The sequence below is a fragment of the Lacerta agilis genome, chromosome 7 (genome assembly GCF_009819535.1).
Source record: "Lacerta agilis isolate rLacAgi1 chromosome 7, rLacAgi1.pri, whole genome shotgun sequence".
Classification (NCBI taxonomy): domain Eukaryota; kingdom Metazoa; phylum Chordata; class Lepidosauria; order Squamata; family Lacertidae; genus Lacerta; species Lacerta agilis.
Window position 1 is genome coordinate 84,070,965 of NC_046318.1, and position 13,279 is coordinate 84,084,243.

General features: G+C 49.2%; 1 protein-coding gene across 1 annotated transcript in view; it reads left to right on the forward strand.

Moving 5' to 3' along the window:
* ZC3H3 (zinc finger CCCH-type containing 3) overlaps window positions 1-13,279 on the forward strand; it is a 237,882-nt gene that overhangs the window by 175,356 nt on the left and 49,247 nt on the right. The window contains exons 6-9 of the mRNA XM_033155958.1: window positions 675-765; window positions 1,845-2,003; window positions 2,610-2,679; window positions 11,380-11,511. Of these exons, the coding sequence (XP_033011849.1) occupies window positions 675-765; window positions 1,845-2,003; window positions 2,610-2,679; window positions 11,380-11,511 (452 nt within the window). The remainder of the gene's footprint in view (window positions 1-674; window positions 766-1,844; window positions 2,004-2,609; window positions 2,680-11,379; window positions 11,512-13,279) is intronic.

Consider the following 13,279-nt stretch of genomic DNA (forward strand, 5'->3'; position numbering starts at 1 on the left):
CCCCTTTCTCTGCAACATCCTTTGTCCCAGGGAAGTTTGCTGGAGGCAAGAGACAAAGGCCTCAAGTAAGGAAACATAAATAGAAGACAAAACAAGCCCTCTTAGTTCCTCAGCTGTTGCTATACAGGTGAGTCCTTGCCAAATGTTGTGGCATGGGAATGGCGCGTTGCTGGCAAGCCTGTGCCTTTCTGCAATGCTGTCTGAGTCCCTGGCCTTATTTATTCTCATCCCCTGGCAGTTTCCTGCTGCTGGCAAGGTGGTAGCAACACCTCGGCCCACCCAGGATGCACTTATTTACCCTGCCGGAACTTTGCACGTTCCCCCCCACCACCACCTGGAAATTAATCGAAGAGCCAGCATGGTGTAGTGGTTAAGAGCGGTAGGCTCATAATCTGGTGAACCGGGTTCGCATCTCCCCTCCTCCACATGCAGCTGCTGGGTGGCCTTGGGCTAGTCACACTTCTCTGAAGTCTCTCAGCCCCACTCACCTCACAGAGTGTTTGTTGTGGGGGAGGAAGGGAAAGGAGAATGTTAGCCGCTTTGAGACTCCTTCGGGTAGTGATAAAGCGGGATATCAAATCCAAACTCCTCTTCTTCTTCAAGCTCCTTTTGCAACTTCTGTAGTATCTGCATGAATGCTAATTAGCATCTCATTTGTTTCTCCTTCTCTCCAGGAACAGCGAGGCCGGATTCTGCCCCTGGCACCCCTGGCTATTCCCCATCCAGTTATCTGAACAGGTCGCTGAACAGCCGCTACATCGCAAGGTCTGTATTCCCTCCCTCGAGAGGAGAGACACTAGTCCCAATAATGTGAACAGAGCAAGTGTCCTGTTAATCCTGGAAGCCCTGGGACCTCTCTGGCTGTTTTGCTTAGCCCCCAAAACTCTTCTATGCCCTCTCGAAAGGTTGTAGTCTGACCGAGTGACAATGAGACCAAGAGACATGATGGGGTGTTAGTTTACAATGCCCCTTCTTTCTCTTCTCCACCCCACTCCCAAGGACTGGATTGTCGGAGGGCGTTTTGCCAATTATTTAGAGGGAGGGGGCCAAAAAGCAGTTGAAATGGATCAGTTGGGGAGAGAGAAAGCTGCAGGCCTGGTTTACTGTTAGGCGTGTATCGTGTGTTGAAAAGCAGCTGTTTCCTCTCTTGCTTCCTTGCCTGGGGAGATGGCAGATGAGGTGGCAGTTAGTGGTGTCCTAAGGCAAGAGCAGCCTTTGTGGTACCAAATGCTACTGGACTGTCGCTTCCATCATTCCTGACCGTTCTGGAAAAGCTAATGCTCAAAGTCCGTTTACAGAGAGGGATAGCTAGAAAAGACACTTCTTACCTGGTCTGGTTTGACTTCAGTAAATATCTCCTGTATTTTTATCTTGTGAACTACCCTGAGATTTTCGGAGGAGGGGCAGTATGTAAATTTAATTAATTAACCCGCTTTGAGGGTTTTAGCATTTAACGTGTAAATTATAAACAAGGGAAGAGAGCCTCCCAAGCGTACCAGCAAAGTGTATGCTAGTTTATGGAACTTTTAACAGTGAAAAGATTTGACAGCAGAGATCAGGGTCCGGTATTTTGGGAACTCTGCTCTGCACATTGTGGAAGAAAAGAGGGCAGAACAATTATACTAAACACATTATTATTATTATTATTATTATTATTATTATTAATCTTAGGTTTTTTTAACTTAATTTTTCTGTAATTCTTGGGAATTCCCTCTTGCATTTGTCAGTTACGATTTGTACCGTTTGTCTTTTACAAAAATTAATAAATGTAGTTTTAAGAATGATAGTCCCTGCCTCTCAGCCGTGGGCTGAAGTGAGCTGCTTGTCCCTCTCCTTCCCTGCAGCCGAGCCGTCCAGCGCAGCTTGGCCATCATCCGCCAGGCCAAGCAGAAGAAGGAGAAGAAGAAGGAATACTGCATGTACTACAACCGCTTTGGCAAATGCAACCGCGGCGAGAGGTGCCCCTACATCCATGACCCGGAAAAGGTGGCCGTCTGCACACGGTAAATGATCTTCCTTTCCAGAAGCCCCAGGAAGGGACAGTGCTGTTGGGCACGAACACGGTGGATTAACCAAGTTAATGAGGCGAAAAAAGGGCACGTCTCCATTTGCATCCAGCGTGCATCAGATACACATGTATAATCCGCACGTTGGTCACAGCTGTCTGCGATTGCAAGCGCCGCCCTAAGCGAACATGTCAGCCTATTAAAACTGGCCTATGTTGTCCGTGCGAATTTTGCAGAAATCGACAGGGCCTGTCCCATCTTTGGAAAGGCCTTTCCAAAGAAATATCTGCACCTGACCTTTGCCTCGTGCTGGTGGAAGCTGAAATTGCTTTGGGCGGGGTTCCACTTGCGTAGTGGGGCTTCCACTTGCGTAGTGGGGCTCCCCACTCCTCCTGCTGTGCACCCTCTGAAATCAGCTGGGAGGGTCAGGATTACCGCCAAGACAGCACACAGGGTTTGGAGAGTGAGGATTGTTCCGCACGGCAAGCAGAAATATATTTGTGACGGTTGAATTCCACCATTCCCCCCTGCCAAAATTTTCCAGTTGTCATCTGCTGCCCGCCAAAGCTCCTCAGACCTCCCTCTTCTCCCTCTTCTCGACAGGTTTCTCCGTGGCACATGCAAGAAGACCGATGGGACCTGCCCCTTTTCGCACAAGGTTTCGAAAGACAAGGTTGGTTTGGCTCTTAGTCTGGTGCCGAGGGAGGGGGCCGCAGAGGGAAGGTGTTTCAAGCAACGTCTTCCTTTGGAGTTGGCTTGGAAAAGCTGTTCAGGGTTGCCATAGGGCTGCTTCCCATAGTGAGAGCAAAGCAGGTCTCTTAGGCTGCTTTGGTAGCTCAGTTGGCTAGTGTAGGGTGCTGATGATGGCAAGACTGCAGGTTCCATCCCTGGATGGGGCAGCTGCATATTCTGCACTGCAGGGGGTTGGACTAGATTGTAAGGACGCTTAGGGGTTGCTCATGAGTAACAGTCCAAGGCAAAGAAGTTCTAAAAACTAAGTTCTTTATTGTGCAAGCTATATACAGCAAAGCAAAGTCTCAAACGTCCTTTCCCTTATTCATCAGTGTCCAGGAATGAACTCTTTCGGTTTCCCTTCCAACAGAGCAGCTTGGGAAACCTGAAGCCCCTCCTTCTCCCCCTCTTTGACCCACCACGTAGCGTGAGAATCTGACCTCTATCTCTGTTTTCCCTGTGCTGTTTCGGCTCTCCGACTCTTTCTAAGCCTTTACGTTGCCTTTCTGTTTCCCCCTCTCCTTCCCCTCCTTCCCCGCCTGAGGAATGTGTGGTATTCGAGCTCCCACTGGGGGAGGAGGAGGAGTAGCTCGTAAACAGCGGACGTGGGTCTCTGTACTCTAAAAACTCCTGCGATCCTGACATAGATGATGCTCAGGGTCCCTTCCAACTCTATGATTCTGTGATGTATCAGTATTTTAGCACATTAAGCGGGTCAGGGCAACTTGGGCTGTCTTCTTCTGCACCTGAAGCACCCACAGGCACAGGTGGAAGAGTATCCTCAGGGCTGGCCGTCACTGTCAAGCACATGCTTGCAACATACTGTACTGTGCCGATTGCCATGGCAACCGGCTAGATGGCACCTGGCGGCAGGTTTTGGCTTGTGGCAAGCAGGGCAGAAGCAGAGGGTCCCATTTCTGAAGATCACGGCAACTGCATTTGACGAGGGATGGATGGATGGATGGAGTTTCCTCAGATGCCGCTGTTCCGCAATGCGCCGTGCCCAGAGCAGCTTGCAGAGAACATTCAAAACATCAGAATGCAAATATGCAAGATACAGAGCATGCCAGTAAATTTTAAAAAATGAGGAAAAACCAGCTGTTTAACAAACAGAATAAATTCAATATTACAAAAACACAAACAAAACAGTCAAGGTTTAAGTGCATAAATAAAAAGCAAAGCGAGTAAAAACAGAAATAAAGTTTCTGGTCTTCCAGCTCTCCAAGGAGCCTGGCTTACGGTACATACAGTTCAGAGGGGAGGCGTCCTCTCTCCAGGCTAGATGACATGCAGCTGGCTGCCATGTCTTTACTCCAGAGGAGGCTGGCAGCAGCAAAAGTCAAAAGTTTGGGAGGGCAGAGATGGTCAGTCTCTTCCCCAGCCTCCTGGAAGTACCAACTCCTGGTGCAGGTCTCATTGTTCCACCCAGAATTCAGGATAGGACAGTTCCATCATCACTCTAGAGCAGGCATGCCCAACCTGCGGCCCTCCAGATGTTTTGGCCTACAACTCCCATGATCCCTAGCTAACATGACCAGTGGTAAGGGATGATGGGAATTGTAGTCCAAAACATCTGGAGGGCCGCAGGTTGGGCATGCCTGCTCTAGAGCGATACCCATATTGGCAGAGAGGGGGTTGGTTTTTTCATATGTGCAGATTTATTTATTTAGACCAGAGGTTCCCAAAGTGGGTGGTAGCACCACCTGGGAGGGCAGTGGGGCTACCTAGGGAGTTGCAGAGAGGCAAGGGGGCGGCAGGGGGATGCTGGAGGTGTAAATTATTGTTACTTTGGTAAATGACCATCAGCCTTTGAAAAATGGGTATTGCTGGATCAAGCTCACTAACGTGGTTGGCATAATTAAACTAAATAGTTTTAATTTGATTTTGAATAAATGTGTCATTCATTGTTACTGTTTAGAATTTTATTGTGTTATTATCTTCCTTAGAGGGTCGTGCAAATCGCTATTCTGAATAATGTTCTTTATAGAGTAGGGGGCACTGGGGATGGGTTGATGGAACCAATGGGGGCTTTTGCCCCCCCCCCCAAGTTTGGGAACGGCTGATTTAGTAGATTTATAACCAGCTTGATTGAAAAGCTCTCCAATCAAGCGACAAATAAATTTTTGGATAAAACACAGCTCAAATTCACGGTCCAATTAAGAACAAATATATATGAAGCCATTGTTGTTAAGCACACACATATACACAGAGAACCATCATCATTACAAACAAAGATAAAATCAATACAGCTTTTAAAAGAGATAGAGGTAGCTAAATTATATGTCTGGGTAGGCTGGCCGAAACAAAAAAAGTTTTCAGCTGGCCCCAGTCAGGCCATTAACTATGACTTCATGCTCTCTGCCTCCCACCCTCCCTGACGGCTCCTAGATGGTATCAGGTGCAGCAGTTCAGCTTCCTGAGAACTTCTATTTTCACTAACAGAAGATAAGCAGGTTTCTGGCCCTTATTACTTTGAAGAGATGCTTAAAGCTGTGTGAGCAAAACCTGCTTAAATCTCAGAATCCAGAGAGGTAGCTAAATATGCTTTTTTTTGCCCGGGGGAGGGGGCGGGGCGGGGGGATGACTGCAAAACTCCTATGTCTCTCCCCGCCCCCCGTGACTAGCAAACCCAGAATAAATAATGTAGAACGCTGGAAAATATTTGCAGAATAAATGTGGCAAAGTCGAGGCGTCGTGCGTATTTGCTAATTTACCTAGGTTCTGGAATTGCACGGAATTGTCTGGGGCAGAATTTTGTTCTCCTTTTTTGTGAGCACAGGGTAACCCATCCCTGTGCCGTGCTGAATGGGAAACTAAAAGCACCCAGTCCCCGCCCGCCCGCCCCCCAATGTGTGGTTTCCCCAAAGCAACTCCATGCTAGTGAACTGCGTTGGGGGAGAGGAGTGGACTTCTTACTTTCTATTTTGAGTTGGTGGGTTTCTAGGCTGCAGCCTCCCCTTCCTTTGCTGAGCTCAGAGCCCTTTCCGCCGTGATTTATAGCCCAGGGGTAGCCGGCTGCCCGGAGCAAGCGGTGACTTCGGCACCCGCTCCTGTAGCTTCCTGTTAACCTGGCGATTACCAGGAAAGGTGATGTTAGCCTCATTTATCAAAGCACAACCCAAAGAGAGTGGCTGGCGAGTTAATCCTTACCGCAAAAGAAAGCGGTTTTCTGCTGTGCTCAGGCTTCGCTGCAAATGGCCTGGCTGGAGTCCACTGGCACCAAAAAGAGCCCTTTCTTTTAAAGGCAGCTTTCTCGTCCTGTGTCTTGAGTTAAGTACAGGGACAGATTTTTTGAGGGTCTGGAAACATGATTGCCCCACCTCCTGGCTGCTGCCAAGAGCAAATGTGCTTGTCTCCGACTGGAAATGGGGAAGTTGAGAAGTCCCTCTGTTGTCTGTCCCTTTCTTTTGGAAACCCTCGGGGTGGAAGCATGGGGTCCAGGCAGTGCGCAAGCACTTTCTGGTGAGAGCATCAGGGCTGCAAACCTAACGGAAGGGAACACATGCCCTGGAATGATGCAGTTGTTGGTTTATTACTTGCCCTGCTCTTAAGGCCCCAGGGTGGGATTTCTGAGCAACCAGCAACAGACAGTTTATTTTAAAGCTGTGCTCTGCCTAGCCAGGGCCAGCACTGCCTTGAGACAGAGGGAGGTGGCAGGTGCTGGAGGTGGTGCTGCGACAGGGGGCAGAGTAGGGCTGTCGGGAATCCAGGATTCCCCGGGATTTATCCATCGGAAATTCATCCATCAGAGGCAGCCAGTGTCAAGAGTTGGTTTCGACAGCCATTTCAGGAGGGTTTTGTACATGGGATGGAGCCGGGGAGTGGCATCTTGTCCATTGCCCCAGGCAGCAAAATGTCCCACGAAGTCGCCTGCTTGGAATGGAGACAGAGGCAGGCCCAGCCCTTTCCAGAGGTGGTTGACTTTCAAATACGCTGCTTGGGCCTCCGATTCCTCTGCAGGTTGTGTGAACAAACATGGTTTAGAGGTTTGTCTTTGCGCACGCGCGGGGGATACAGTTGTGTAGCAGGCCCTCAGGCCCTCCTTCGTCAAACTGATGCCCTGCAGATGCTGTTGGACTACATCTCCCATCAGCCTCTGCCAGCTCTCCTTGGGGGTCAAGCGCCATTTGCTGCCAAGTGGAATTTGCTGCCAAGGAGTGTGGTGGAGTCTCCTTCTTTGGAGGTCTTTAAGCGGAGGCTTGACAGCCATCTGTCAGGAATGCTTTGATGGTGTTTCCTGCTTGGCAGGGGGTTGGACTGGATGGCCCTTGGGGTCTCTTCCAACTCTAGGATTCTATGATTCTATTCTATGATTCTATGATTTGTAGTTGTGGCACCACTTTGGAGAAAGCCTTGCCCGAGCTGGTGCTCTCCAAAGGTTGTTCAACTGCAACTCCCATCAGCCTCTAGCTAGCACACTGTGGGAGTTGTAGTCCAACAATGTCTTGAAGGCTGCCTTCGATAGATAGGCCTGCCGTGCCAGAGTCCTGAACCAAATCAAAAAGAAAATCTGCAAACGTTTACGTTCAAAATTAATTGGTTTGTTTTTTTCAAAAAGGGCAAAGGAAGAAGAGAAGGGAGGATTATCTCTGGCTGCCTTAGAAGCCCAGCAAAAGAGAGGAGTCTTGATAGGTTTCCTGAGAATAAGGCACAAGAAGAGTCAGAGCATTGAACAGCTTTCCTCATTTGGAGGCTGGGACGTAGTGGAGAAGTGGCCCGGCCCTCCTGGGCAGAGCTGCTTGTGGCCCCCAGTTTGCTGCCCACCACCCGTGGGGCTGCCAGCCCCCTGCCACTCCGCCTGTGCAAGCGCGGCTGAGTTTGCGGATGCAAGAGGTTAGCACGAGGCTAAGACTTGGGCTGGAGCAGGCTGCTGTTGCAACAGCTTTTCCCCTTGAGGGACTTGACAAGAATCAGCATTTTTCTCCCTAATAGAGCTTCAAAACTCTGTTGTGAGCAATTTGGAAATTCACGTCGAGTTTCGGGTTCATTAGCCGCCGGCTCCGGGAAGGCACGCGCGCGTCTTCGGGGCTTCCTAATATGGCCACAGCGCCTTGCATTAATGTTATTGTTATTTGCGCGGACATCGCGGGGTGCAAACAAGGTTAATTGAAACGAGAACGGCGCTTCCTCTTGGTAATGGCTCAGCCTTGACAGCTGGGAGGAGTTGAGTTTTGCATAAGAGCCGCCTTTATTATCCCTTTTTATTAGAGCTAATTTGATCTCTATATCAAAACCTACATTAAGGGAATCGTTTACGGTCACGCCACCGCCGACAGGAGAAGGCAGCCCCAGAGCCCTGTCCTTTATTTTAATGTCTGCAGTTAAAAGACAATTAAAAATAAACTCTTTGCTTTTAAAGCCCTCTGTGTTTTTCCTTCTTGCGTGGCTTTTAGCCTTCCATTTTGCTGTCCTCTTTCTCTCCCCTCCCCCCTCCTCCTTCTCACTCTAGTGAACTAATTCAGTTAAATTCCTAATACGTCCTTCGGGGGGGAAAGCTCCCTCCCCCATGCATCACGTCGCCCGCGCTTATTGCACATCTGTAAATACTGGCCGGAGGATCCCTGAACCTGCAGGACTTAAGGCCGTGGCGCTTGGCAGAAGCGGGGACTCTGTTCCACTGGGCAAAAGCCGGTTTTTGTGTCCGTGTGGACAGCCAGGAAGGGAAGAGGGTGAGCGTGGAAGGTGAGCCAAGCACCCAGAATGAGCACTTCACAAGCCAAGTTATCCTCTGCAGAGTCACCCTGGAGCAGCCCTCTGGTGCCCTCCAGCTGTTTTGGACCGCAACTCCCATCTGCCCCAGCTAGCACAGCCATAGTGGCTGGGGTTGATGGGAGTTGTAGTCCAAAACAGCTGGAAGGTGCCACAGATGCTCTAGAGCAGGCACGTCCAACAGGTAGATTATGATCTACCAGTAGATCACTGGATGTCTGTGGTGGATCACTGGCTCCCCCCAAAGAAGCTCAACAACTTTGCCCCCCTAAAAAAAGCTCAACATTTTATTTTTGCCCTGCACCCCAAAAAGCTCAACAACTTAGACCTGAACCCCTTAAAAATGGGCCTTCCTCCTCCCTAAAAAAAGCTCAACAACCTGAACCCCCAAAAAGGGGGTAGATCACTGGCAGTTTTTAACTCTGTGAGTAGACCTCAGTGTTTTGGGAGTTGGCCACCCCTGCTCTAGAGAGTCATACTGGCTCCAGCATGGTCATTTCTGACCAGAGTTGGTGGAAATGCCAGCGGTTGACCCAGACATCCTTTAAGAACATAAGCAGATGCTGTTGGATCAGGCCAAATGGCCCGTCTTGTCCAACATCCTCTTCTCACAGTGGCCAACCAGATGCCTGTGGGAAACCCGCAAGCTGGATCCGAGCACAAGAGCAACCCTCTCCCCTCCTGCGGTTTCCAGCAACTGGGATTCAGAAGCATCGCTGCCTTCAAGTGTGGAGGCAGAGCAGAGCAGAGCCATCCTGGCTTGTAGCCACCCATAGTTCTCTCCTCCTCCATGAATTTGTCCAACCTTCTTTTAGAGCCACCCAAGTTGGTGGCCGTCACTGCCTCCTGTGAGAGGAAGTTCCACAGTTTAACTCTGCGCTGCATGAAGAAGTTCTTCCTTTTCTCTGTCCTGAATCTTCCAACATTCAGCTTCCTTGGCTGACCAGCAGTGCTGGTGTTTTCATCCCTGCAAAGGCAGCGCTTGGGCACCCTGGGCTGCAGCCCCTCTCTGCCTCCAGTAGCCGCTGAAGGTGGAGGAGTAGGATTGTCACAGCAGGCTAGTAATTCGTTTTTAATTACCCGGCAGCTGGCAGAAGGTAAAGTTTTGTGCTTTGTGGCAGGACTGCTCAGGGCGGTCCCACATCTGTCTCTGCGCACAGATTGGTTTTGCGTTGCTTTTTCACATCACCCGCACCTGTGAACAACAGTAACAGGAGCAATGAGTCCTATGGAGATCTGCCCACCGACTGGAGGAAACAACGGCCAGAATCTGGCTTCAAGCTGTAAAGGGCGTTTCTCTCAAAGATGACAAAAATGGGAATCAAAGTACCCTTTGGCCCATCGCTATTCGCGTCTGGTGAGGGTTGGATGTCATATCATGACACCTAGCCTTTGGAACTCCCTCCCCCTTGAATATTAGACAGGAGCTGTGTTAGACTGTGCTCTTGCCGTCAGAAGGTCCTTCCTGATGTTTAGTCGGAATCACCTTTCTTGTAACTTGAAGCCATTGGTTCGAGTCCTACCCTCTAGAGCAGGAGAAAACAAGCTTGCTCCATATTTCATGTGACAGCCTTTGAGATATTTGAAGATGGCTATCCTATCACCAAGGGACGCGGGTGGTGCTGTGATCTAAACCCCAGAGCCTTGGGCTTGCCGATCAGAAGGTCGGCAGTTCAAATCCCCATGACGGGGTGAGCTCCTGTTGTTCAGTCCCAGCTCCTGCCCACCTAGCAGTTCGAAAGCACATCAAGTGCAAGTAGATAAATAGGTACCACTCCAGCAGGAAGGTAAACAGCGTTTCCGTGTGCTGCTCTGGTTCGCCAGAAGCGGCTTAGTCATGCTGGCCACATGACCCGGAAAAACTGTCTGCGGACAAATGCCGGCTCCCTCGGCCAGTAAAGCGAGATGAGCGCCGCAACCCCAGATTCGTTCGCGAATGGACCTAACGGTCAGGGGTACCTTTGTTGTTGTTCAGTCGTCCAGTCGTTTCCGACTCTTCGTAACCCCACGGACCAGAGCACACCAGGCATGCCTATCTTTCACTGCCTCCCGCAGTTTGGCCAAACTCATGCTAGTCGCTTCGAGAACACTGTCCAAGCATCTCGTTCTCTGTCGTCCCCTTCTCCTTGTGCCCTCCATCTTTCCCAACATCAGGGTCTTTTCTAGGGAGTCTTCTCTTCTCACCACTCAGTCTCAACATACCCAGCTCCTTCAACCATTCCTCATAAGGCTTACTTTCCACACCCTTGGTCATCTTGGTTGCCCACCTCTGCACATCTTCCAGCTTGTCAATATCCTTCTTAAATTGTGGCACCCAGAACTGGACACAGGATTCCAGGTGGGGTCTCACCAAGGCAGAATAGAGTAGTGGTATTATGACCTCCCTTGATCTGGACACTGGACTTATATTCAACTTCTGGTGCCTACTGACTTTCTTTGTTTCTGATGTTATAGTTCTAGCGGTTGGTGGGGGGTTTATTGTATGGAGTTACTATGAGATCGCTGTAATTAAGCACTGTATAAGTTATCAGGTGCATAATATGCACACCGCAGGGAAGCAGCTATGTAGGGGACTAAGTTGGGTGGTGTGCCTGGCTGTTGCAGGAGTCCTGCAGAAGATCTGGAAGCTGCAAACAAGCAGAAGACTAAATTTGCTGCTCGCTCACAAGACTCCCTGGGTGGCCCTGGGAAAGTTGCTTTCTCCGCAAGTTGCATTCTGCAAAATGGGAATATTTGTGGCCAGCTTCGCAGAGTTGTTGTGAGCATAAATGATGCATGTGTAAACCACACCAGAATCAAATCTGGTATTGGAGGGATGGGGACTGTAGCCTTCATTTTATAGCAGGGATGGTTTTCCATCACTTGGGGGTTGGAACTGGCACTAAATCATTGGGGATTACCGTAATCTTTCCTCCTAACTTTGTCCTTTCAGATGCCTGTGTGCTCTTATTTCCTGAAAGGGATCTGCAACAACAGTGACTGTCCCTACAGCCATGTCTACGTTTCACGGAAAGCGGAAGTGTGCTCAGACTTCCTCAAAGGCTACTGTCCCTTGGGAGAGAAGGTAAGATGGGGGCAAGGCCTTAGCCAAGTATCCCATTGAGATGTAACCCTCATGCAGCTGAGAATCCATATCTCTCTCTCTTGCAATTGTTTTGTCTCATGGCATGGCCCATACTCACAGAAAATCCAGTGTCTGCAGCTGAGAAGGGTGTCTCCTTTTCATTTTTTTTAATGTTCTCCCACCTTCTCTCTGCTCCTTTTTGGGGTTCAGTACCACTGGTGAGTAAGGGACACGGGTGGCGCTGTGGGTTAAACCACTGAGCCTAGGGCTTGCTGATCAAAAGGTCGGCGGTTTGAATCCCCGTGATGGGATGAGCTCCCGTTGCTTGGTCCCTGCTCCTGCCCACCTAGCAGTTCAAAAGCACGTCAAAGTGCAAGTAGATAAATAGGTACCGCTCCGGTGGGAAGGTAAACGGTGTTTCCGTGTGCTGCTCTGGTTCGCCAGAAGCGGCTTTGTCATGCTGGCCACATGACCCGGAAGCTGTACGCCGGCTCCCTCGGCCAGTAACGCGAGATGAGCGCCGCGACCCCAGAGTCGGACATGACTGGACCTAATGGTCAGGGGTCCCTTTACCTTTACCTTACCACTGGTGAGTAGGCAGGACTCAAATGGCAACTACCCCTTGGTGGAGAGATACTGGGCAGAAACGTTTCCATCTTCAAATCCATGTGACACATGTAGCTGGGATTACACAGTTTGGTTTGCACCGTGTGTGTGTGTGTGTGTGTGTGCGTGCGTGCGTGCATATGCCAGTTTGGAAAAGGAGGATTTAAATCTTAGGAATTAAAAAAAGTAAAAATAGCCGGCTGAGTTTGGCTGTGTGTGGTGTGTGCTGTGATTCTTGGTTTGGCAAGAAGCAACCAGGGGGCAACTTAATGTTAAATTCTCTGAAAATCAGGGCTAGCTTAAAGGTAAGGAATCTGTTCTTTCAATGAAACCAAGGGGGCTCCTGGTGAGAAACTTGCTCTCTTTGCTGCAGCAGTAATCTAGTTTTTAAAAAATGGAACTGTTTTTATATTTTTCTTTTATAAAGTACTGGTTTTAATATAGGTATGTATTTGGTTTTTTGCTTATAATATTGTCAGTCACTGAGTTGCCATGGCAAAATTGCAACTAATACATTTAAGAAAATCATCATCGTTTTTTTTTGTGGTTAAACGATATTCCATAGTTTGTGCTGTGTGAAAAACTACTTTCCTTTTGTCCTGAATCTTTCAACATTCAGCTTCATTGGATGGTCTTACTCTCTCGCCTTATAAGAGAGAGAAAACCGCTTCTTTCTGTCCACTTTCTCCACACCAAACATCATTCTCAACTTCTATGCCATGTCCCCCCACCCACTTAACTCGCCTTTCCCCCCGCCCGTAAACTCAGACACTCCAGATGTTGTCACCTTTCTTCACTGGGGAATTCCTTCACACCCACAATCTCTTTTTTTCAGTTTTCCAGCCCTGCAATATTCGTTTCTCAGATGTACAGTCACACACCTGATGATCCCACCTTTTATGTTATGGTTACCAGATTTTTTTTCAATGAATCCAGGGACACTTTTTTTTTTTTTTTTTGAGGCTTGAGTAGCAACAGGGAGTCAGTAGTGGGGATGGTGAGGCAAAAGACCCTGGGCCCAAGCACACGTGCATTTTGAATAAAGGTGCAAAATCCTTCTTTCGTCCCCTGTGGAACATAAATGCACAGAGTTTTTTAAAAAACTGGTCAAAGGCGTGCTGCCCACCCATGACTCCCGAGCCTTCCCCAATCTCCTGCCCCG